Here is a 27284-nt window from a genome sequence, read left to right as displayed (position 1 = left end):
TTTGATCACCTAACACTTTCTACTGAAAGATTATTTCACAATTTCCCCCCATTGATCATTAAAGGTCATATTTTATGGCAAGACAAGAAAAACTTAAACTTTTCTCTGCCCTTTGGTGGCCTCTCTCCCCACTACTATGCATTGTGTATCTGCATTATGCATCGGCCAAACCTTCCCCATTGGCAGAGATACCTGCTCAACCATAGAGAGCAACACTCTCCTAGCATCAGAAAGACAACTCCTTAAAAGATAGTATTCCTTCTTGATCTTGTAAGGGGCCAAGATGATGCTTAGACTTGGATTGTGTAAACTGTCAACAACACGTCATCTAAATGTATAGCCTTCTGTCTCAACAAACTTCTATAACTGTGTCTTTACTTCACTTCTCAGAGCTTTCTGAGATGCTCTTCCTGGGTTGTAATATCCAAATTTGGCTCAAATAACAGTTTCCATTCCTTAGGTTGACTGATTTTTGTCAACATCTCATAGTGGCTTGCTTCCTCCCATATGTCAAAATGTTTCAAATACTACCTCCTCAGAGACCTTTCCTGACCCCAGCTGTCCTACCTAGCATAGCAACACTATTCCCAACTCCTTAGTTTTACTTCTAGCATTTAATATTTGAAATTATATTATGCATATTTATGTTTTGTCACTTCACACTAAAATGAAAATTCCCTGAGGGCAGGAATGTTTTGTAGCTCATTTACTGCCATATCCTCAATGCTTGGTAACATACATGGCACAGCGCAGGAAGGAGTGCTGTAACCGTTGATCGAGTGGAATGAATTCTCTTCTCAGAACTCGTGCAGGGCTTGTAGAAATCTTCTTGCGTGTTCTTAATCTAGAACTGTAGTTATTTAATGCTTATTCATCCCACAAGCCTGTATGCTCTCAGAGGACAGGAATTATGGCTTATTAATTTAGGGGTACACAGGACGCATTCAAATAATGGCACTACCTCTAAAACTCCAAATATCAACTGCAACTTGTCTTTCCATACAGGGACTATTATCAGGATTTCATGTGAATAATAGTATTATTCAGAAAGAGGAAAATACATCACATTTAATTTATAATGCATTCCTCTGCATGTAACTAGATACAGTAAATACAATTAGGTACTTATCTTTATTTTTAAAACAAAGCCATTTTCAAAATATTAAAAAAAATAGACCTCTTTTCAAAGAACCATCTAAATATGGCTTTGACAGCCACAGTATTTTATTTATAACAAATAGATGGTACTGCAAAAAGCATTCATACATGTTTACATAAATAAAAATGTTAGTATCATTCTGGCACCTTTTTGGGGCAGGCCTTTATATTTATAGAAAAATTACCGTAACTCAAAAGTAAAATCAATAATGGCCTTTACTGTAATTTGTATTTAAACCTGAATTTGAGCAACCAGTGTAGACTGGTAACTTATGTGGGATCTGGACTCACATATCTGAAATCTGAAGTAGAAAGCTAAAGCTTCTCATTTCCATACAGTTTATCAACAAACGTACCCCAGTCATTCTCGTATCTATATAAGGTGATCTATTAGCAACACCAGTAAAGTGATTTATAGACAAATATGCTAAGTAAGGGCTGACACAGCTGGATCCTAGTTCAGATTTTATAAAAAGACACTAAGTACCTATGCCGAAAAATAATGTGATCCAGGATTACATTTTAAATGATGAAAGAGCTTCTGGGAAAAAAAATTAGTGATGGAGTGACAACAGATGTCAGGTACTTCTCAAATTAAGAGAAGTACATAACTGCATTCCAAATGAATTAAAACAAAAGCACATTTACAGTGGATTTTTTTTCCCCACCAAACTTTCCCGTTTCAAAAATGGTCAGGATTTGGGCAACTTCTTTCCCAGCAAACACTCGAAACAGCAATGACATCTTTTAAGAAGCCTTTTTTTTTGCTATTGCACAGAGGTTGATTTTAAAGCCAATACAGACAAACGAGTTCAGAAAAAGGAGCGGTCTTCAAATCCATTCAGCAAATGCTGCAAATCAGCTTCTACGTGGACAATGAAATGGAGAAAATCTGTGAAACTCTCCATTTGGTGTCAGTTTTACTGTCGTGTTGCTGGCAACCATTTCAGGTAGAGGAAGCCAAGTCCCATACGTATGGGGAAAGCAAAAGCAGAAAAACATTGTGAAGGCTTAGCAGTTCTGTGACTTCTAATGATTATAGACCGAATTCAATTATGAGCCATGTTGCTGTGCAGTATTCTTCTGAGTTTCATGTCTCAAGTACAAAGGAGCACATGGCTGCCTTGGGCAGATGTACTGGAATTATCTTCTTTTAGTTTACTTTTTCTTTTCTCTAAGGCCAAGTAAAAAATGTGAGATATTTTCATATACCACAAAGGTAATACAGCAGGCTGGAGTCACTCTAATCAAATTGGGGGCAATTCCTTTGTAAAATCCACCGATGCCTTCTTTCCTTTAGAGAGAGAAAAAAAGGATATATACAGATATATACATATATACACATATATACTTAATTTCCTACAGAGCTAGCCTGAAGATAAAATCATAAACATCTTTCAAATGCCCTTAAATGTGTGAACATGTAACAGTATTAGCTGATCTAATGCAGGCATTAAACATCTCATAACTAATAAAAATGCTAGACAACACTAAACATAGCACACAAAAATAAAACTTTATTTTCTTAATGCCTAGAATTGGAATAAAGCCTTGAAACTTTTCACTTACTTTCTCAATATATGTATTTACTAAAGTGAACTGAATTTAAATGTTTAAATACTCTGTTCTGGCCTTTTAGAATTAAAAAGAAACGTGGGGATGTATACCTATAACAATTTAAACATCCCCACACTGAAGACATGCATGTCTTCCATACATGGAAACAAGTGTTTGCGAAAGTTCTGCTACCAGTAGCAGATGTGGGGCCTTTTTTCCTTTTCTTTTTTTTAAATTGGAGTATAATTGCTTCACAATGTTGTGTTAGTTTCTGCTATGCAATGAAGTGAATCAGCTATATGCATACATATACCCCTCACTCTTGGACCTCCCACCCCCCCATCCCACCCATCTACGTCAACACAGAGCAAGGAGCTGAGCTCCGTGAGCTATATAGCAGGGTCCCATGAGCTAGCTATTTTACACATGGTAGTGTATTTATGTCAAACCTAATTTCCCAATTCATTCCATCCTCCCCTTCCCCCCACCAACATGTCCACACGTCCGTTCTCTACATCTGTGTCTCTATTCCTGCCCTGGAAATAGGTTCATCTATGATTCCACATGCACGCATTAATATACGATATCTGTTTTTCTCTGACTTCCTTCACTCCGTATGACAGACTCTAGGTCCATCCACATCTCTACAAATGACCCAATTTTGTTTCTTTTTATGGCTGAGTAATATTCCATAGTATATATGTACCACATCTTCTTTATCCATGCATCTGTCCATGGACATTTAGGTTGTTTCCATGAGCTGGCTATTTACAAATAGTGCTACGATGAACATTGGGTTACATGTGCCTTTTTGCATTGTGGTTTTCTCAGGGTATATGCCCAGTAGTAGAATTGCTGGGTCATAGGGTAGTTCTATTTTTAGTTTTTTAGGGAACCTCCAGACTTTTCTTCACAGTGGCTGTATCAATTCACATTCCCACCAACAGTGCAAGAGGGGTCCCTTTTCTCCACACCCTCTCCAGCATTTATTGTTTATAGATTTTTTGATGATGGCCATTCTGACTGGTGTGAGGTGATACCTCACTGTAGTTTTGATTTGCATTTCTCTAATGGTTAGTGATGTTGAGCATCCTTTCATGTGTTTGTTGGCAATCTGTATATCTTCTTTGGAGAAATGTCTATTTAGGTCTGCTGCCCGTTTTTTGATTGGGTTTTTTGTTCTTTTGATATTGAGCTACATGAGCTGTTTGTGTATTTTGGAGACTAATCCTCTGTCAGTTGTTTCGTTGGCAAATATCTTCTCCCATTCTGAGGGTTAGTCTTTTCGTCTTCTTTATGGTTTCCTTTGCTGTGCAAAAGTTTTAAGTTTCATTAGGTCCCATTTGCTTATTTTATTTCTATTTTCATTACTCTAGGTGGTGGGTCATAAAAGATCTTGCTGTGATTTATGTCAAAGAGTGTTTTTCCTATGTTTTCCTCTAAGAGTTCTATAATGTCTGGCCTTACATTTAGGTCTTTAATCCATTTTGAGTTTGTTTTTGTGTATGGTGTTAGGGAGTGTTCTCATTTCATTCTTCTACATGTCCCTGTCCAGTTTTCCCAGCACCACTTACTGAAGAGGCTGTCTTTTCTCCACTGTATATTCTTGCCTCCTTTGTCATAGATTAGATGACCACAGGTGCGTGGGTTTATCTCTGGGCTTTCTATCCTGTTCCATTGATCTTTCTGTTTTTGTGCCAGTACCATACTGTCTTGATATTGCTCCAGCTCTGTTTTTCTTTCTCAAGATTGCTTTGGCTATTAGGGGACTTTTGTGTTTCTATACAAACTGTAAAACTTTTGGTTCTAATTCTGTGAAAAAAAAAAAAGCCATTGGTAGTTTGATAGGGATTGCATTGAATCTGTAGATTGCTTTGGGTAGTAGGGTCATTTTCACAGTGTTGATTCTTCCAATCCAAGAACATGGTATATCTCCCCATCTGTTTGTATCATCTTTGATTTCTTTCATTAGTGTCTTTTTTTTGTTTGTTTTTAAGACTGTTTGGAATTTATTCTCTTAAATAAGAACGGTAACATTTGTTAAAAAAAATTAAAAGTACAACACCTTACTTTCACAGTAACGGAAAAACAAAGTTACACAATTAAATAACAACACCACAGGTTAAAAACAGAGGCAAACACAAGGCTTCATGGCAGGAAGCCTGGAGGTGGACAGGAGCACCGTTCTGGCACAGCTCTGGCCTCTGTACCACGCCTGGGGACCCGCCTGCCGCCCTCTACCCCAAGCTTAACGGACCAGGAAAAGTGGGGTGCAGAATCCCTTAATTCACTGGTCAGGCCTTCAAGGCCATGCTGAGGGCCCTTTCTGGAGAGACTAAGGATTCCACTGTCCTACAGACATACTAAACACCAAGAGACACCAGGGAGTTGTGGTAACAGACCTGGGGTGGGGGGAAGGGGTAAACACAGGCCTGAAAGCAAAGCAAACCTGGGGTTCCTGAGCAAGAGCCCTGCTCCCCTGGTTTGTCTAAGTCACCTTTCTGGGGTTGGGAGTGTGCACTGCTCACTTTCTGAGACACTTGCCCCTGCGGTCCCCACCTCCCCCAGGGTGCCTGGCTACTCTGCTCTCCCCAAACCCCGACCGGAACACTAAGCCAGGTCAGTGGCACAGTCCCCAGTGTAAGCCAGAACCAAGGAACAAGAAGCTTGGGAAAAACCTTCCCTAGTATTATTATTATTTAGGGCACAATACATAAACGTGTACTTGTATATATGAAACTAAACCAGAGCAAACATATGTGTGTATATATATAAATGTTCACACAACACCATCTACTTTGACTCTTGGGGTAGGGTTGGGGAGGGAAGCTGGATTCGGATTCTCTTTGCTTTTCTAATAGGCTTTCCAGAAATGCCTATAAGAGAAGAGGGCTTGGGAAGCAGTGGGAAGATCTCGTAACTTCCTCCTGATGGCAGGAACCCAGGATCGTACCGCGTGGCTATTCTAGCTGGTGTGGGAAATGCCTGCATTTCCTAATGGCTCATTCAGCATCCAAACTATGGAACCCAAAGGGGACCATGCAGGTGACCACGGGCATGCACCAGCCACAGCGAGGCAGCCTTTTATGCTAAGATCCTCTTTCCACAAGACGACAGACAACGAAGCCTTTCTCCCGTCCCATGTCTGTGACCTGTACTGGAAGCAATGCTCTTCTGTTCCCTATGATACCCCAAGCCGGTACACTTCAGTTTTGGTTACCCGCTATGTGAGGTGTAAAGGGGATTCCTCTGGATGAAAAGATCTAAAAACCTTCAACCGAGGGTCTTGTATTCAACGAGAAAACATCCCACTGGGGTTTTTCTTTCTCTGCCTGTTGTTATCCAAATGTTTCCTCAAGTCAGGGAAGGTACGATGAGGCCAGGGTAAGAAAATCTGTGCCAGGTCCACTGACCTGCAGCAGAAATATAAGAAGGTTTTGAAACAAAGCATTTACTGATTTTGAGAACAGAAAAGAAGGTTTCTACATTAAAAGATGCTAAACCAGGCAGCAGCTGGAGGCCAGGTTGCCAGAGACAGATGATGCTGGACTAGATTCTAACTCGCGGGTTGTGTTTGTGTTTTTGGCAACAGCAGTCATTTTGGTGTAAGAGGAGAAGAACATAAGGGAAAAGAGGGAAATGCCCATCAGTGTCTTAGTTTTCCGAGTATAGGTCTTTTTGTCTCCTTAGGTAGGTTAATTCCTAGGTATTTTATTCTTTTTGTTGCAATGGTAAATGAGACTGCTTCCTTAATTTCTCTTTCTGATCTTTCTTTGTTAGTGTATAGGAAATTCAAGAGATTTCTGTGCATTAATTTTGTATCCTGCAACCTTACCAAATTCATTGATTAGTTCTAGTAGTTTTCTGGTGGCATCTTTAGGATTATCTATGTATAGTATCATGTCATCTGCAAACAATGACAATTTCACTTCTTTTCCAATTTGTATTCCTTTTCTTTCTTTTTCTTCTCTGATTCCGTGGCTAGGACTTCCAATACTATGTTGAATAATAGTGGTGAGAGTGCACATCCTTGTCCTGTTCCTGAGTGTAGAGGAAATGCTTTGTTTTTCACCATTGAGAATGATGTCTGCTGTGGGTTTGTTGTATATGGCCTTTATTATGTTGAGGTAGGTTCCCTCCATGCCCACTTTCCGGAGAGTTTTTATCATAAATCGGTGTTGAATTTTGTCAGAAGCTTTTTCTGCATCTGTTGAGATGATCATATGGTTTCTACTCTTTAATCTGTTCATATGGTGTATCACAATGACTTGCTGATACTGAAAAATCCTTGTATCCCTGAGGTAAATCCCACTTGATTATGGTGTATGATCCTGTTAATGTACTGTTGGATTTGAATTGCTAGTATTTTGTTGAGGATTTCTGCATCTATGTTCATCAGTGATACTGGTCTGTAATTTTCTTTCTTTGTGACATCTTTGTCTGGTTTTGGGATCAGGGTGATGGTGGACTCATTGAACGAGTTTGGGAGTGTTCCTCCCTCTGCAGTTTTTTGGAAGAGTTTGAGATGGATAGGTGTTAGCTCTTCTCTAAATGTCTGATAGAATTTGCCTGTGAAGCCATCTGGTCCTGGACTTTTGTTTGTTGGAAGATTTTTAATCACAGTTTCAATTTCATTACTTGTGATTGATCTGTTTGTATTTTCTAATTCTTCCTAGTTCAGTCTTGGAAAGTTGTACCTTTCCAAGAATTTGTCCATTTCTTCCAGGTTGTCCATTTTATTGGCATAGAGTTGCTTGTAATAGTTTCTTATGATCCTTTGTATTTCTGTGGTGTCTGTTGTAACTTCTCCCTTTTCATTTCTAATTTTATTGGTTTGAGTCCTCTCCCTTCTTTTCTTGATGAGTCTGGCTAAAGGTTTATCAATTTTGTTTATCTTCTCAAAGAACCAACTTTTAGTGTTATTGATCTTTGCTATGGTTTGCTACATTCCTATTTCATTTGTTTCTGCTCTAATCTTTATGATTTCTTTCCTTCTACTAACTGGGTTTTCTTTGTTCTTCTTTTTCTAGTTGCTTTGGGCATAAGGTTAGATTGAGATTTTTCTTGTTTCTTGATGTGAGACTGAATTGCTATAAACTTCCCTCTTAGAACTGCTTCTGCTGTGTCCCACAGGTTTTGGGTCGTCGTGTTTTCGTTGTCACTTCTTTCTAGGTATTTTTAAATTTACTCTTTGATTTCTTCAGTGGTCTCTTGGTTATTTAGCAGCGCACTGTTTAGCCTCCATGTGTTTGTGTTTTTTACAGTTTTTTTCCTATAATCTAATCTCATAGCGTTGTGGTTGGAAAAGATGCTTGATACAACTTCAATTTTCTTAAATTTTCCGAGGATTGATTTGTGACACGAGATGTGATCTATCCTGGAGTGTGTTTTCGTCCGCTTTCAGATGGAATGTCCTAGAAATATCAATTAAGTCTATCTGGGCTATCCTGTCATTTAAAGCTGTGTTTCCTTATTTATTTTCATTTTGGATGATCTGTCCATTGGTGAAAGTGGGGTGTTAAAGTCCCCTACTATGAATGTGTTACTGTTGATTTCTCATTTTATGGCTGTTAGTATTTGCCTTATGTATTGAGGTGCTCCTATGTTGGGTGCATATATATTTATAATTGTTATATCTTCTTCTTGGATTAATCCCCTGATCATTATGTAGTGCCCTTCCTTATCTCTTATAAGAGTCTTTATTTTAAAGTCTATTTTATCTGAAACTAGTATTGCTACTCCAGTGATTTCCATTTGCATGGAATATTTTTTCTATCCACTGCCTTTCAGTCTGTATGTGTCCCTAGGTCTCAAGTGGGTCTCTTGTAAACAGTATATATATGGTTCTCCTTTTTGTATCCACTCAGGCAGTTTGTGTCTTTTGGTTGGAGCATTTAATTCATTTACATTCAAGGTGATTATCGACATGTATGTTCCTATTACCATTCTCTTAATTGATTTGGGTTTGTTTTTGCGCGTCTGCTTCTTCTTTTGTGTTTCCTGCCTAGAGAAGTTCCTTTAACATTTGTTGTAAAGCTGGTTTGGTGGTGGTGAATTTTCTTTAGCTTTTGCTTGTCTGTAAAGCTTTTGATTTCTCCATCGAAGCTGAATGAGATCCTTGCTGGGTTGTAGGTTTTTCCCTTTCATCACTTTAAATGTATCCTGCCACTCTCTTCTGGCCTGCAGAACTTCTGCTGAAAAGTCTGCTGATAACCTTACAGGGATTCCCTTCTATGTTATTTGTTGCTTTTCCTCTGCTGCTTTTAATATTTGTTCTTTAATTTAATTTTTGTTAGTTTGATTACTGTGTCTTGGCGTGTTTCTCCCTGGGTTATCCTGCCTGGGAATCTCTGTGCTTCCTGGACTTGGGTGGCTATTTCCTTTCCCACGTTAGGGAAGTTTTCTACTATAATCTCTTCAAATATTTTCTCAGGTCCTTTCTCTCTCCCTTCTCCTTCTGGGACCTCTATAATGCGAATGTTGGTGCATTTAATGTTGTCCCAGAGGTCTCTTAGGTTGTTTTCATTTCTTTTCATTCTTTTTTCTTTATTCTGCTCCTTGGCAGTTATTTCCACCATTCTACCTTCCAGCTCACTTATTTGCTCTTCTGTCTCAGTTGTTCTGCTACTGATTCCTTCTAGTGTATTTTTCATTTCAGTTATTGTGTTGTTCATCACTGTTTGTTTGTCCTTTAGTTCTTCTAGGTCTTTGTTAAACATTTCTTGTACTTTCTCCATTCTATTTTGGAGATTTTGGATATCTTTACTCTCATTACTCTGAATTCTTTTTCAGGTAGGTCGCCTATTTCCTCTTCATTTATTTGGTCTTGTAGGTTTTTACTTTGCTCCTTCGTTCGTAACATTTTTTTGTTGTCTTGCCTTTTTTGATGGGTGGGGCCGTGTTCCTGCCTTACTGGTTGTTTGGCCTGAGGTGTCTAGTACTGGAGTTTGCAGGCAGTTGGGTAGAGCTGGGTCTTGGCGCCGAGATCAGGACCTCCGGGAGACCGCACCCTGATTAATATTCCCTGGGGTCTGGTTGCTCGGGGGCTCCTCTCATCCCCTTAGGTGTCTGTGGTCCCCCACCAGTGCCTGGTAGGTGTCCTAGTTGTGAGGAGTCACGAACTCCGCGTCCTCCTAGTCTGCCATCTTGACTCCGCCCCCCCCTTGGGGCCTTCTTAATTCTATTAAACTAGGTTTTTTATGACTTCCTATGTTCAATGCCATTCAAATATTCTATAATACCTAAATTTTAATTAATTTGTCAAGGTACTTTCACACATCTCATTTGATTTTTATAAACAACTCTGTCAACCTAGATATTCAAATTTTATAGATGAAGAAGTCGAGGCTCATGGTTTTCTATGGAGTAAATGGGATATGGGGAGGAAGGGTCCATCAGCCATGTTTTCACCACAGACACTGGTCTTTGCTATAAAACTAATGATGTCAACTGGACGGTTTAAGATTTACAAGGTACCTCCTAAGAGCCACTTTGATATACCACATACTCTTACCTCCATGTCTTTGTGATTACATCCAATACACCATTGTAAAACATGTGTTGATCCTGCAGACGAGCTCTTACAACTTGGTATGGGTATGTTGCTGCCACAGCAAATATTTTGGATAATGCTGCAACTGATATATATTCTACCGTGCTCTAAAATGACAACAGAAAACATTTGTTTTTCTTTAGGTAGGGTTTCTTTAAAAATATAGAAGTAAAAAAAAAAAAAAAAAAAGTAAAAAAAAAAAAAATATATATATATATAGAAGTAAAATTTACATAGGGAAACCAACACTGAAGTGGATCCACAAGTGAAAAATACTGTTTCCCCTCTTGAAACAAGGTCGTTCAATGGGGTTCTATTTTTTACAGTTGTGTGCCATTATCCTGTAAAGTATTTAACTATAAATTAAATTAGTGGCAGAATCAGTACTTATCATCATAGCAATACTACCAAAGTAAACGTGACAAAATTTCCATCTATTAAATGCCCATAAAAATAAATACCAGTGTTTTTTCAAGTATCACCTTACCAACTGTGCTTCTGGTAATCTATTGGTATGTTGGTTGTATTTCAATTTCAACAATTCATATGCCATAAACTGAAGGGCACCATGTGATGTTCCAAACAGCCCAGGAATAAACCCCTAGAAAGGAACAAGTGAAGAAAAAAAAAAAAAAAAAGCTAAACTAAGCGAGTTTCCAAGGGACCACAGCTTCCGGGGAGGGGAGTAAGGAATGAGTGACCTCAATGTGTGACTTAGAGAAATGGTTACTCAACAAAGTTTTATTTTAGACAGTCCTTCACACACCCACCAGTGTCACGATGATACTTCTTATGGTAATGAGGATAAACAGTTTAAAGTACAATTTCAATACAGATTTCGGTTGTCATTAAATTGTTCCTTGCCTAAGTCTGGTTTCTTTTCAGGACTGAGTACAGGTCATTCCGAACTCAGACAATAGAGCCAAGGGAAATTACAATTGTCAGCTATTAAAATATATTGATAACAATTCATTACCTTATACAATCCACGCACACCTTCATACTTATATATTTTCAAAAGTGTATCAAACATTCCTTTATATTGCCGCTGTGAGGCATTAACAACACCATCGTACTGTAACATAAGGCGAGTTTTTGTTACCCATAATGGGTTGGTAATGCAGAGGGTCATGGCTCCTGAAATCAGATTTAAATAATATTACTCAGCATACAGGTACTTTCTCACTTCTGACAAGCTGAATTAAGAACAGTCCATTTATATAAAGAATGGGGCTGTACCTGCAACAGCAAGGTGTGGTCCCTGAGGCACAGACCTAGGGTTAATGGGTAGACATAGTTTTTGGTGGTCTTAAAAAGTTCCCCATGTGGTTAGTGAGAAGTAAATTTAAAAGGTGATGAAAATGTGAAACACTTTCCCTTTGAGGTGTGAGGGTAGCAAAGATGTCCTGGCTCCTAAACAAAGTGGCCTAGTATGGAGAACAGACCGAGGTCCTGGGAAGCAGATGCTGATAAGGAGATACATATACTTAGGAGGAGGACACAGTACAACCCAGAGGGGCTGAAGATTAGGGGAAAAGGACCAGCAATCCAGCACCTCAATCATCTGTGCATGTGCACACGTATACCCACCCCAACTTTATCACCCTCTTCCTCAAAACCACTCAAAGTAGCCACAACACCTCAAAAATTAAATAACTATGTAATATCAAAAGAAATATTTACATTCTTTACAGATAGTGATGATTTTGTTAAAAAAAATTCAAATGGTTAAGTTTCTCATTTGCCAAGTTTCCTAAGTAGTCCTTTATTCAACAAGTATTTATGGAGTCCTATTGTGACTCAGGTCTCTGCTAGCAGCTAGGTATTCAAAATGAGCAAGATAATTCTTGCCTTAAAAAACAATCAGTAAACATTAAGAAACCAAGGTGGGGAATTCCCTGGCAGTCCAGTGGATTCAGCACTTTCTCTGCCGAGGACGTGGGTTCAATCCCTGGTTGGGAAACTAAGATCCCACAAGCCGTGCAGCACGGCCAAAAAGAAAAAAAAAAAAACCACCAAGGTAACAAGGTATCAAAGTAGGAGTTAAAAGACTTAAGAGTCCTACTTTGTTTTTCCTTCTGAATATTACACATACATAAGGCAATTAAACAAGACTATTTAATTGTTTAATTTGAAAACTGAAATCATATTTTAATGGAAGAAACACTATACCAAATCATCTTAAATTAGAGAGTCGTAACCTTTCTAAATATTATACCCTTTGAGACAAGTAAAATTCTTGAAATCTATCCAGAGTAATCCATCAGAATACTTGCCTTCTAAGGAATTTCATGTGATAACTGATTAGTATAGTTAGATGAGCATATTTAAACTCAGGTGTTCATAGGAAAAAAAGCAAATAAAGAACAAAAGTGAAAATCAAGTTGGAAGTTGATGTTTTATATTTCACACACTACCTTACCAGCTTCAGCAGCTGAGATGAGATATTCTGTTGCCTCTAACCTTTCTGCTCTTCCTTCTGTCTTATATGATTTGATGGCATTGTAACTAAAAGAATTAAACATGAACAGGTGTATAAATATTTGAATGGGTGACATAAAGCAGTAAATTCTATTTTAAAGTGTGGGTAACTTAAAAATACCTCAAAAGTAGAAGTCAATACGTAATCCAACTACAAAACAAGACCTTTTTCAAATAATGGATTTACTGGAAATGGTTTACTGTAAGACTATACCATCTCTCCCCCCAGATATGTAGGCTGGCAATACATATGTAAAATATTTTCATCACATGTTCAACCATTAATAAAAACAGCAAACAGGAAAACTGGAAGGGGGAGGGTATACTGGTGCAGCAATTGGGCAGACAAAAAAAGGGCAGCTAACTATTACGTTCAGATACTGTGGTTGGCAATTCTGATACATAAAACACTCCACGGATCCCACCTAACAGATTAACAAGGACCATAGTGGCACACAAGAAATCATAACAAAAGATAACACAAACAGTACCATGAGAGATTCAGGAACTATTACTGAGATCAGAGAAGGCTTTGTGTAGGAGGCAACACGGAGCCAGGTAAGGAGAGACGGGTGCAGTTTCAATAGGGAAACACAAGCATGAGCAAAAGTTATAGGGGTGGATGGGAAGACAGGGCAAACTGAGCTACACTTGAGTGGCACACTGACATTTACGCTTTACTTGGCAGAAAACAGCCACAAAATGCTTCTGAGTAAGGGAGTTAAATCACCTTTTTTGTCAAACTCCAATTTCCACTTTCCTCCAGGAAGAAGGCTTCAACTAAATAAATCTTTCCAAACTTGACCAATCCATTCTATCATAAAACAAGTATACTGTTTTATGATAATTTCAACACATAAACCTTACATGGCTTGGCCTTAGAAACTCTCTTTAAAGAACCCACACAGCTCTGAAATTATTAACATAATAAATTTTATACATACGGTTTCGCCCATCTAGGAATGTCTTACAACTGAAAATAGGAAAAATATTTAAACAATATTAAGGCTGATTTATATTTTGATTTCACTTAGGAAATATTTTAAGGTTGGTTTGTATACTGCCATAAGATTATGAGAGATCAAGTAAAATGTCAGACACAAAAGAGAAGAAGGCAAATATACCAGGTACTGATGTTTTCCTAAAAATGCGCTGTATTAAAACAAAAGCCTCCCCATTCATGGATTCAGTTTCAGATATCAGAGGCAAGCTCAGAGCAGCACGCACTCCTCCACTGCGGTGTGATAATACTTTGTGTCCATGCCCTTGTACACTCAACAACTTGAATATGGCTGCCACAGGTGCTTTCTGTGGCTTCTTCAGTAAGCATCCAATATCAGTGATTACAAACGGTAATGATACCTGACAGTGAAGGAGTGAGGAAATGAATGAGCTACAAAGATGAAGGAGCAGGTCAAATAGGAGGTAAGAAAGAACATGCCTCAGACTCTTTCAGTCATGCACTGGCTTTGGCTTTCTGTTCCCATAGGGCTATCCTGTGATACATGTTCTTATGAGGACTCCAAGATCTGTCCTCTTCTGCTTTTCCAACTTCATTATGAATCAATGTATTTTGGGAAGCCACCTTCCTGAATCCATCTCACAGAAATGGCTTCTGGAAGAGTGTTTCTCCATCTCATCCTTTTACCTTCTTATTAATAACTTTTTTCCAAACTAAATGCCTCTGATAATAGCTTACAGAGAATGAGACTAATATGCCATTCTGCTCTTTCTAGCCCTTCCAATGCAGAGAAACTGATTAAATGACTCACCTTGCTTCACCAACTGATTTTTAAAAAAATCATTAAAAACATAAATTCCTTTTTATTTACTACTGTAAAATCTCCCAGACCTACTCACAAGAAAAAGTAGAGTCCCCAGGATAAGCCTGCACCCCACACATTTGGGGTTACTCCTTGGTAAAGTCCCCGTAGTCCATCAAGTTTCCAAATGGTGGTCAAGCAATGCAAAACTCCTTTATATTTCGGTCTCAGTTCCAATCCATCACTCACTGCAGTAAAGGATACAAAGAGTTAGGTGGGAGCAAAGTTCTAGCTCTGAATTATATATAAACATATAGATATCATACAATCAATCACAGAAAGGAGGTAAATTCAAAAGAAAAAAATTTTAGGTAGATAAAATTATTTTCCAGGATTTGATATTTTTAAATTAATAAATTCATATATTTATCTAAGTTTTAAGTGTGTAGTATACCCTCAATAAAAACTTGGATAAAGATGTGAGGAGCGATAAAGCAAATGTAGAGAATGGGATAAACTTTCCTGGAAATTCTCTTGCCACAGTCCCCACCAACACACACACACACACACACACACACACACACACACACACACACACAAATCAGAATAGAAAGTAGAAAATCCCATTGTTTTCTTACTCTCAAAAGTTCTAAATTAATAAAACATGATAGGGTAGAACAAAAACTGATACTACACACATTCTGTGTTACTTAAATAAGGAGAATTCAAATCTGTTTTGGAAGTTTAAAAGATAATACTTATTTTAAATAACTTCTATTTCATGAAAGACTCCACAAGCCAATAAGAGATTGAAAACAATTTGTAGTATAGGGTTAATATATCTAATTTACAAAAAGGATTCACAAATCAATAAGAAAATGACAAACAGCCTCTAAAAAACTTATAGGCTAATTACATAAACTATCAATTCACAGAAAATTACTATGTGTAATTACACATAGTAATTTTCTGTGGATGGAACAGAAATGGAACAGAATGGAGAGCCCAGAAATAAACCCACCCACTTATGGTCAATTAATCTATGACAAAGGAGGTAAGAATATACAATGGAGAAAAGACAGTCCCTTCAGTAAGTGTGCTGGGAAAACCGGACAGCTACATGTAAAAGAATGAAATTAGAAAATTCTCTAACACCATATACAAAACTAAACTCAAAATGGATTAAAGAACTAAATGTAATACCAGATACCATAAAACTCCTAAAGGAAAACATAGGCAGAACACTCTTTGACATAAATTGTAGCAACATTTTTTTGAATCTTTCTCCTAAAACAAAGGAAATAAAAGCAAAAACAAACAAATGGGACCTAATTAAACTTAAAAGCTTTTGCACAGCAAAGGAAACCATTGATGAAACGAAAAGACAACCTACCAAATGCGAGAAAATATTTGCAAATGATATGACCGATAAGTGGTTAATATCCAACATGTATAAACAGCTCCTATCACTCAACATCAAAAAAACAAACAACCCATGGCACAGGGGCTGGGTGCTGAAACACGGGCTGCAGCGAACAAACTGGGCGAGAGGACTGGGGTTGGCTGTGCAGAGACTGCCCAAAGGGACTGAAGTGTGGTCTGGGCCACAACAGGGTGTGTGTAGGGTGCAGCCCAGATCTTCCATAAAAGCCCCATTGTTAACACACACACACACACACACACACACACGGAGGGGTGGGGCCCCGCCATAGCAGCCTCATTCTCAGTGTGCTCACAGCAGGTGTGGCTCCGCTTCTAGGAGCTCTGGGGGTGCGCAAGTGCCCACACATAGAGATGAGACTAAAATCTGAGCAGATCCCTAGTGCTGCAGACTTGAGAAGCGGGGCTGAAATCTGAGCCATGTCCCAGCAGCTGTGTGGATTTATGCTGCTGGGGCTCTGAAGGTGTAGTGCCTGTGGGACAGTGGAGCATATTACTGGCACTGGAGCAGGTCTGGTGTTAGCACTGGTGGGCTTTGTGGGCACCTGCATGCGGAGGTGGGGCTGGGGTCTGGGCTGATTCCATAGCTCCCATGGGCGGATCCCTGTGCTGGACTTCAGTGGCTCTGTGCTGGCGGCTTTGTGAGCACAGCACCTGAGGGACATCCTGGCCAATTGCCTGCATTCCCAAGGCTGAGGGCAGTGCCAACAACACTGTACTTTGCGAGCTCACACAGGTGACACCACAGAGTGCATTTCCTGGTGGACAGCCCCTGAGGAGGAATACTCAGCAGCTCCTATCCCAGCAGGAGCAATCCAGTCCCACCTACCTCACACTGTAGCTTAGAATCGAATATGGGGGCTTCTACTCCAACAACTGGGGAGCAGACCCTGCCCCTGACAGGCCTGTGACAACCACAGAACAAACATGAGGTCCCGTTCATGATCCAGTGCAGGCTCTGGTTACCGCCACAACAATCACACCCCCTCTCAAGGGGATAACAGCCAGCACACACTGAGAAAAAGCAGCAGCAGGCATCCATACTAAAAACAGCCCTTGCACCAAAAATATTAGACTCACGCAGGCAACACAGGGATGCTCCCACATAAAAACAACCTTTCAAGACCACAGTAGATAACTGTTTTTCCTAAACTCATAGTCAGAGAAATATAAATAAAATGAAGAAACAAAGAAACCACTCGCAACTAAAAGATCAAGAGACTTCCCCTGAAAGAACAAACAATGAAATAGCCCTTGCCAGTCTACTAGACCCTGAGTTCAAAAAGGAGGTAATAAAAATACTGAAGGAATTAAGAAAGGATACCAACAGAAATGCAGATTACTGTAAAAATGACATAGAAACTATAAAGAGGAGCCAATTAAAATTAGAAAACTCATTTGCCAAGAAGAAAGCTGAACTAAAGGCAATAAATAGCAAACTGAATAATGCAAAAAACAAATAAGTGATCTGGAAGACAGAATAATGAAAATCACCCAATCAGAACAAAAGACAGAAAGACACATGAAAACAATATATGAGACCTATGGGATAACTTAAAGCATGGCAATCTATGCATAATAGGGATCCCAGAAAGAGAAGAAAGAGAAAAGGTGATCAAAAATGTATTTGAAGAAATTATGGCTGAAAACTTCCCAAACCTAAAGAAGGAAATAGATATCCAGGTACAGGAAGCACAGATGGTCCCAAACAAGATGAACCCAAACAGACCTACATCGAGACATATTATAATTAAAACAGCAAAAGTTAAAGATAAAGAGAGAATTCTAGAGGTAGAAAGAGAAAAAAAGTTGATTACAAGGGAACTCCTGTAAAGCTATCAGCTGATTTTTCTACAGAAATGCTGCAGGCCAGAAGGGAATGGCAAGATATATTCAAAGTCTTGAAAGGGAAAAACGTACAACCTAGGATACTCTACCCAGTGGGATTACTGTTTAAAATAGAAGGAAAGATAAACAATTTCCCAGACAAGCAAAAACTAAAAGAATACAGCAATACTAAACTTATGCTAAAAGAAATATTGAAAGGTCTTCTCTAAATAGAAAAAAAGCAAGAATCTAAAGGAAAGAGAATCACAATTGGAAAGTAAATCATTTAAATAAGATAAATGTTTTTTGTGAAAGCAATTATAACTATAAACAGATAAACATGAAGATGTAAAAGAGGCCATCAAAATCATAAAATGTGGGGAAGGGGAGTAAGAAAACATAGATTTCATTTTTTTTAAGAATGTGTTTGAACTTATATGACTATGAGTCTAAAGCAGGTATATAGTAATGGGTTAATGTACTTGAAAACCAGGGAAACCACAAATCAAAAACAACAGATTCACAAAAACCAAAAAGAACTCGTGCATAATTTTTAAAAACCCATCAAACCAAAAAAGTAGAAAGAAAAAGAAACAGAAGAAATACAAAGTCAACTAGAAAACAAGGTTTAAAATTGGAATAAATCCCTATCTATCAATATTTACCTTAAATGTCTATGAACTAAATGCTCAAATCAAATGACAGAGTGGCAGATTGGATTAAAAACAACAAGAACCTCCAATATACTGCCCACTTTAGAGCGAAGGACACACATAGATTGAAAGTGAGGGGATAGGGACTTCCCTGGTGAGGCAGTGGTTAAGAATCCGCCTGTCAAAAAAAAAAAAAAAAAAAGAATCCGCCTGTCAATGCAGGGGACATGGGTTCGATCCCTGGTCCGGGAAGATCCCGCATGTCACGGAGCAACTAAACCTGTGCACCACAACTACTGAGCCCATGCACCACAACTACTGAAGCCCACGCGCCTAGAGCCCGTGCTCCGCAACAAGAGGAGCCACTGTAACTAGAAGCCCACGCACCACAACAAAGAGTAGTCCCCACCTGCCACAACTAGAGAAAGCCTGCACGCAGCAACAAAGACCTGACACAGCCAAAAAAAAAAAAAGGGGGATAGAAAAAGATATTCATGCAAATGGAAATGACAAGAACAGTGTAGGAATACTCATATCAGACAAAATAGACTTTAAGACAAAGGCCACAAAGAAAGATAAAGAAGAACAGTATATAATGATAAAAGCATCAATACAAGAAGAGGATATTACACTCAATATATATGCAACCAATATGATCACCTAAATACATAAAACAAATACTAACAAAGAGAGAAATTGCTGGGAATACAATAACAGTAGGAAACTTTAACATCCCACTGACGTCAATGGACAAGATCTTCCAAATAGTAAATCAACAAGGCAACAGAGATACTAAATGATACAATAGAACAGGTAGACTTAATTGATATTTTCAGGACATTATATGCAAAAAAACCCCAGAATACACATTCTTTTCAAGCATGTGTATTTCGGAATACACATGAAACATTCCTTAGCATACACCACATACGAGGACACAAAACAAGCCTCAACAAATTTAAGAGTATAGAAATTATTTCAAGGTCTGCGCTCTGGGCTCGACTGAGGCTCCCTGGCCGCTTGCGCTTTCCGCTCCTTCTCCAAGATGTTGGCAGTCAGCGCACTGAGGCAGGATCTGGGCGAGCCTCGTGAAGATTGCTTTGATGGTGATCACAGCTTTGAGGACATAGGGCTAGCTGCTGGCCAAAGCCAAGAAGAAAAGAAACGTTCTTACAAAGATTTTTTAAGGGAAGAGGAGGAAATCACTGCTCAGGTGAGGAATTCTTCCAAGAAGAGGTTAAAGGACAGTGAACTTTACTTCTTGGGGATGGACAAGCACAAGAAGAGGAAGCACTCCTCTGATGATTACTACTATGGAGGACAGTGATTCTTGTTCTGAGTGCCGATAAACCAGGGTGAAGGAGGAGAGAGGTGGAGGGCTGGCATTTTGGAAGATTCAGCATAGAAGAACAGTCTTCATTTGTGATACACCAGATATTTTGTCTTTGGAATTGTCACAGAAGAAAAAGTCCAGCCCGCAATCTGCTGACACAACTATGGACCTGTTGAAAGGGATCACTTCCCCTCTGGCAAAAGGCACCAAACCCCCCCCCCCCAAAAGACAGGAGAAATGTCCTCCAGTTCTTCAAGCCATTCAGAGAGTAAAAAGGAACACCACAGGAAGAAAGTCAGCAGAAGCAGTGGGGAGCTGTCCCTGGAGGATGGTGGTTCCCACAAATCCAAAAAAATGAAACTGCTCTATGTGAACACTGAGACACAGACCCTTTGGGAGCCTGATGGGTTAAAGATGAAACTTATTCTCTCACCAAAGGAGAAGGGAAGCAGCTCAGTTGATGAGGAGTCTTTTCAGTACCCCTCTCAACAAGCAATTGTGAAAAAATCCTCTAAGACGTCAGCTTGAGATGAGCAAGGTGCTTTACTCCTAGGACACGAGTTACGGAGCTTTCTGAAAACAGCCTGGAGGAAGTACAAGTCATTCTCAGATTCACGTTCGTCTCCTGGCCCTGAAGGCTATGGGTCTGATGCCTCCCAGTTCCCAGAATCCCACAGTGCTAACCTTGATCTTTCAGGGCTTGAACCTATTCTAGTAGAATCAGGCTCCTCCTCTGGCGGGGAGCTGGAGGCTGGGGAGTTAGTGATTGATGATTCTTACTGGGCAATCAAGAAGAAAAAGAAGTCAAAGAAGAGCAAAAAGAAGGACAAGGAGGGCTTCCCTGGTGGCGCAGTGGTTGAGAGTCCACCTGTCGATGCAGGGGACACGGGTTCGTGTCCCGGTCCGGGAAGATCCCACATGCCGTGGAGCGGCTGGGCCCGTGAGCCAGGGCTGCTGAGCCTGCGCGTCTGGAGCCTGTGCTCCGCAACGGGAGAGGCCACAACAGTGAGAGGGGCCCGCATACCGCAAAAAAAAAAACAAAAAAAAGGACAAGGAGAAGCATAAAGAGAAGCGACACTCCAAGTCCAAGAGAAGGTCGGGACTTCCTGCTGCACCAGCGGGAGAGGTCCCAGCGCCGCCCGGCCCTCCGCCCAGCATCCCGTACACTGGAGCAGCCGCCCCTCCCCCACCGTTTCCTGGCCTCCACACGGATAGGCACAGTGAGAAAAAAAAGAGAGAAGGACAAAGAGAGAGAGAAGAAAAGCCAAAAAAGAACATGTCGGCCTACCAGGTGTTCTTTAAGGAGTATCGTGTAACCTTTGTCTGACCATCTAGGCATAGATTTTGGGAAACTGAGTAAAAAACTGGCTGAGGGGCTTCCCTGGTGGCGCAGTGGTTGAGAGTCCACCTGTCGATGCAGGGGACACGGGTTTGTGCCCCGGTCTGGGAAGATCCCACATGCCGCGGAGCGGCTGGGCCCGTGAGCCATGGCCGCTGAGCCTGCGCGTCCGGAGCCTGTGCTCCGCAACGGGAGAGGCCACAATAGTGAGAGGCCCGCGTACCGCAAAAAAACCCCACAAAAAACCCCCAAAAACTGGCTGAGGTGTGGAAGCAACTGCCAGAAAAGGACAAACTGATTTGGAAGCAAAAACCTCAGCATCTGCAACACAAACAGAACAAAGCAGAAGCTACAACTGTGAAAAGAAAAGCATCCAGCTCAGAAGGTTCCATGAAAGTGAAAGCTTCCTCTGCAGGAGTACTGTCGCCCCGAAGAAATCCGCACCCACCAACATGCTATTATTACCCGCCTTGCCAGACAAAGCCCCCGAGACAGAGCCTGTCGACGTGGCCGCTCATCTCCAGCTGTTGGGAGAGTCCCTGAGCCTCACTGGACACCACCTGCAGGAAACCGAGGGCATGGTGGCGGTGTCTGGCAATCTGTCAGTGCTTCTGGATTCCATCATCTGTGTGCTTGGCCCCTTAGCGTGTGTGACCACACGACTACCTGAGTTGAATGGCTGTCCCAAACAGGTCTTGTCAAACACGCTGGACCACATTGCTTACATCATGCCTGGACCGTGACAGCAGACTCCTGGGACAGAAACCTTATCTTGCCTGTTGCTGGCTTGTGTATATGTGACTGTTGCAGATCCCTTCACTGGCCTCTGGGTGTAGATTTTAAATTTTTATATATATGCATAATGTGTGTATATATATATATATAATGTATAATATATACATAGGACTGTAACTACTTTGCTTTTAATAATTTTATGAAATGGCAAAGGTTTAGCCAAGAGGAAACCTTGGTATGAATATGGGCTTGGGATTATTTCTTCTCCCGTGGTGGATAAATCTACCTTAAAAAACAATGTAACTTGGGGGCTGAAGGCTTGTTCTGGATGTCAAGTGCATCGCTTTAAGGTCAGCCAAAATGTGATTTTTTTCCAAACTCAATTGTACCTCCAGACCCATCACTGACCATTTGCCTTACCTGTCTTACAGTCTGAAATGCAACGGGAAAGATTATGGGAAGACGTTAGTTAACTGAAAGTACAAAGCTTTTCAACTTGAAGTGACCTAGGTGGGAGATGATAACATCATTCCATCTGAAAGTTGTTGCGATGGCTTAAGTGAACTTAGTAGGGGGCTTCATCCGAATTCCTGCTCTACCAGTGTCCATGTCTCAAAACTTATTGTAATCATTGGTACCATTGGCAGCCTCAGTCGGAGCCAAGGAGATTTGTGAGCCCTGGAGAGGGTAAGGCCGTTAATGCCACCAGCTGAATGGACTATATTGTGAGCTGACCCACAGCATTTGGTCTGCAGAGCTAAGAGCTGTTATCTTCCATTGGCAGCGTCAGCTTAGCTCACAGTTCTGCTGCTTAGTTGCTTGGTGGGTGTGGAAGGTGAGCTTTGCCCAGCCTGATTCCTGGGTTCATCTCATTGGCTCCCCTGTTGGGCAGATACACAGTGTTCTGCATTCCACACTTAAGCAAATTGCGAAAAAAGTACTCTATTCTCATGTAGGTTTGTTTATGTGCATGTGTGGATGTGTTTTAATTATGTGTATTTAACTCTTTAAACTCTCTTAGATTTTAATTTATCCTGTAAATTTCTGTATATATAATTTAAAAACAAGAGCCTCCACCAGCAACAGCATGTGGAAGATACAGATTTGTCATTTCTTCCTCCCCTCCTTCCTCTGGTCTCCTCTGCAAACTCCAAATCATCTACACGTTCAGGTACTGTGCCTCGGAAAGGAATCATATTGGGATTCTAGTTCTTTACAACTGAACAGTGTCAAGAAACTAAATAAAAAGGAAGGTTACCATTCCCAGCTGCCCTTATTTCCAAAGAACCAGATTTTTGCTTCCCAGTTCCAAAGAAAACAGTTGAGGGCTTCAGGGTTGTTTTTAAATTTGGTTTGAGAGTCCACGTCAAAACCAGACTCTGAGGTGACTGCTTTCTTCCCTTGGCCTGGATGGAGCACCGCAGTATCAAAGTAGATCTTTGAGGAAAGTGCCGCCATCCTGCATCCTATTTAATTCCTTCCTTTCTTCCCACCAGTGTGGTCACAGGGCTGTTTTTCTTAAAGGTATTCTGGCTGCTGAATGCCATTCTCACCTCAGAGCAGTTTTGAGATTTAACTGGGGAAACAGAAGGAAACAGGAATGTTTGAGAACCAAAATCACGAAGAGCAGAAATCCTGGTTTGAGTTTGTGTGTTAGCACCTGTCCCACGCCTCCTCTGTACCCATGTCAGTTTCCTGTTTGACATAGAGTATCAAGGAAGGGCCTCAGAGACATGGATTAGTACAGAAAGAAGTCAATCCTACCATTGTCATTTGTACACATTAATAAAGTCCTGATGAGGACCTGATTTTTGTTTGTTTTCCTTTAAAATCCAACCCTATTGTATTTGTATTTAAAATTTGTACACATTTGTATAATCTGTTCCTTGTGGTATTTAGTACTGTTAGAGGAAAACCTTTGGATTCAAACCTTCTTGCAGTTTTTATATCATTGTTTTATTTTGTCTTTTAAATAAATTCTAGCAGTTTGATCCAAATCCCATTACAGTTGTATAAAGAAATAAAATTTTGTACTTACATTATTAAAAATCACATTTTTAATATTTGTAAAGAAAAAAATTATTTCAAGCATCTTTTCTGACCACTATGGTATGAAATTAGAAATCAACCACAGAAAGAGTACTGAGAAGAGAAAAGAAAAAGAAAAAAACCCCACGATTATATAGAGATTATATAGAGATTAAGTAACATGCTACTAAAAACCCAATGGGTCAACGATGAAATCTAAGAGGAAATTTAAAAATACCTTGACAAAAATGACAATGAAAACACAACCATACAAAATCTATGGGATGCAGCAAAAGCAGTCCTAAGAGAGAAGCTCACAGCAATAGAGGTCGTCCTCAAAAAGCAAGAAAAATCTCAAATCACCTAAAAGAAAAAAGGACAAACAAAACCTAAAGTTGGCAAAAGGAAGGAAGTAATAAAGATAAGAGAGGAAATAAATTCAGAGGTTAAAAAAACAATAGAAATAGTCAATAAAACCAAGAGCTGCTTTTTTGAAAGGATAAACAAAATCGACAAACTTCTGGCCAGGCTCACCAAGAAGAAAAGAGAGAGGACACAAATAAACAAATTAAGAAATGAAAGGAGAAATAACCAACACCACAGAAATACGAAAAGGCCATAAGACAATACTATGAACAATTATATGCCAACAAAGTGGACAACCTAGAAGAAGTGGACAAGTTTCTAGAAACATACAGCCCAACAAAAACTGAATCAAGAAATAATAAATACTCTGAACAGAATGATCACTAAAAGTGAAATAGAAACTATATAGAAAAAAAACCAACCAAACAAAACCCATAAACCTCCCAGCAAACAGAAGTCCAGGACTGGTGGCTTCACTGGGGAATTCTATCAAACATACTAAGAACTTATACCAATCCCTCTCAAACTCTTCCAAAAGAAAAGATACACTTAATAAACAAAAGTCCAGGACCAGATGGCTTCACAGATGAATACTACGAAACATTTAGAGGAGAGTTAACACCTATCATTCTGAAATTGTTCCAAAAAACTGCAGAGGAAGTAACAGTTTCAAATTCATTAAATGAGGCCATCAACACCCTGATACCAAAAGCAGACAAAAGAAAATCGCTAAAAAGGAAAATGATAGGCGAGTATCACTGATGAACATAGATAGGAAAACCCTCAACAAAATACTAGCAAACCGAATTCAACAATACATTAAAACGATCATACACCATGATCAACTGGGATTTATCCCAGGGATACAAGGATTTTTCAATACCTGCAGATCAATGTGATACACAACATGAATAAATTGAAGAGTAAAAACCAAAAGATCATCTCAATAGATGCAGAAAAAGCTTTTAACAAAATTCAACACCCATTTATGATAAAAAAAAAAAACCTCTCCAGAAAGTGAACATAGAGGAGACATGCCTCAACATAATAAAGACCATATATGGCAAACCAACAGCTAACATCATAATAGTGAAAAGCTGAAAGCATTTCCTCTAAGATCAGAAACAAGACAAGGATGTCCATTCTCGCCACTTTTATCCAACATAGTTTTGGACGTCCCAGCCATGACAATCAGAGAGAAAAAAGAAATAAAAGAAATTCAAACTGGAAAAGAAGAAGTAAAGTTGTCACTGTTTGCAGATGACATAATACTACACATAGAAAATCCTGAAGATGCTGCGAGAAAACTGCTAGAGCTCATCCATGAATATGGTGAAGTTGCTGGATACAAAATTAATATACAGAAATCTGTTGCATTTCTATACACTGATAATGAAATATCAGAAAGAGAAATTAACAAAACAATCCCATTTACCACTGCATCAAAAAGAAAAAAAATACCTACTAATAAACCTACCTAAGGAGGCAAAGGAACTGTTTTTGAAAACTATAAGATGTTGATGAAAGAAACTGAAGATGATACAAACACATGGAAAGATATACCAAGTTCTTCTTGGATTGGAAAAATCAATATTGTCAAAACAACTACATTACCCAAGACAATCTACAGATTCAATACAATTCCTCAAATTACCAATGGCATTTTTCACAGAACTAGAACAAAAATTTTGTAAATTTGTATGGAAACACAAAAGACCCCAAATAGCCAAAACAATTGAGAAAGAAGAACAGAGCTGGAGGAATCACACTTCCTGACTTCAGACTATATTACAAAGCTACGGTAATCAAAACGGTATGGTACTAGTACAAAAACAAACATATAGATCCATGGAACAGGATAGAAAGCCCAGAAATAAACCTACGCACTTATGATCAATTAATTTATGATAAAGGAGGAAAGAATATACGATGGAGAAAAGACAGTCTCTTCAATAAGGAGTGCTGGGAAAATTGGACAGCTACATGTAAAAGAATGAAATTAGAACATTCTCTAACAAAACATACAAAAATAAACTCAAAATGTATTAAAGACTTAAGTGTAAGGCCTCTTACAGGAAAACATGGGCAGAACACTCTTTAAAATAAATCGCAGCAATATTTTTTTGGGTCCATCTCTTAGAGTAATGAAAATAAAGACGAAAATAAACAAATGGGACCTAATTAAACTCAAAAGCTTTTGCACAGCAAAGGAAACCATAAACAAAACGAAAAGACAACCCACAGAATGGGAGAAAATATTTGCAGATGATGCAACCAACAAGGGATTAATTTCCAAAATATACAAACAGCTCATACAGCTTAATATCAAAAGAATAAACAACCCAATCAAAAAATGGGCAGAAGACCTACAGAGACATTTTTCCAAAGAAGACATCCAAATAGCCAACAGGCACATGAAAAGATGCTCAACACTCCTAATTATTAGAGAAATGCAAATCAAAACTACGGTGAGGTACCACCTCACACCAGTCGGAATGGCCATCATTAAAAAGTCTACAAATAATAAATGCTAGAGAGGGTGTGGAGAAAAGGGAGCCCTCCTACACTGTGGGAGGAATGTAAATTGGTACAGCCATTACAGAGAGCTGTATGGATGTTCCTTAAAAAAATAAAGTTATCTTATGATACTACAATCCCACTCCTGGGCATATACCTGGAGAAAGCTCTCATTTGAAAAGATACATGCACCCCAATGGTCATAACAGCACCATTTATAATAGCCAAGACATAGAAGCAACCTAAGTATCCATCAACAGATGAATGGAAGAAGGAGATGTGGTACATATATACAATGGAATATTACTTAGCCATAAAAAAGAATGAAGTAATGCCATCTGCAACAACATGGATGGACCTAGAGATTATCACATTAAGTGAAATAAGTCAGAGAAAGACAAACTTATGATATCACTTATATGTAGCATCCAAAAAAATGCTATCAATGAACTTATGTACAGAACAGAAATAGAATCACAGACATGGAAACAAACTTGAGGCTGCCAGAGGGGATAGTGGGGAGGGGGGTGGGGAG

General features: G+C 39.4%; 1 protein-coding gene and 1 pseudogene across 2 annotated transcripts in view; one reads left to right on the top strand and one right to left on the bottom strand.

Moving 5' to 3' along the window:
- Nucleotides 1-1153: 1153 nt before the first annotated feature.
- Nucleotides 1154-27284, bottom strand: part of SLC25A32 (solute carrier family 25 member 32) — a 56162-nt gene continuing 30031 nt past the window's right edge. Inside the window, exons 2-7 of the mRNA XM_082674553.1 lie at nt 14609-14759; nt 12690-12775; nt 11244-11404; nt 10755-10868; nt 10229-10374; nt 1154-2452 (exon numbers count right to left, since the gene is read on the bottom strand). Of these exons, the coding sequence (XP_082530679.1) occupies nt 2317-2452; nt 10229-10374; nt 10755-10868; nt 11244-11404; nt 12690-12775; nt 14609-14759 (794 nt within the window). The 3' untranslated portion in view covers nt 1154-2316. The remainder of the gene's footprint in view (nt 2453-10228; nt 10375-10754; nt 10869-11243; nt 11405-12689; nt 12776-14608; nt 14760-27284) is intronic.
- On the top strand, nt 19477-21846 carry LOC309835678 (HMG domain-containing protein 4-like; annotated as a pseudogene). The gene is made up of 4 exons: nt 19477-19754; nt 19837-20616; nt 20813-21120; nt 21351-21846. The product of its transcript is annotated as an HMG domain-containing protein 4-like (transcript).

This window comes from Grampus griseus (genome assembly GCF_964374135.1).
Source record: "Grampus griseus genome assembly, chromosome: 17".
In the NCBI taxonomy this organism is placed as follows: Eukaryota; Metazoa; Chordata; class Mammalia; order Artiodactyla; family Delphinidae; genus Grampus; species Grampus griseus.
This window is presented reverse-complemented; position numbering and strand designations above follow the sequence as displayed.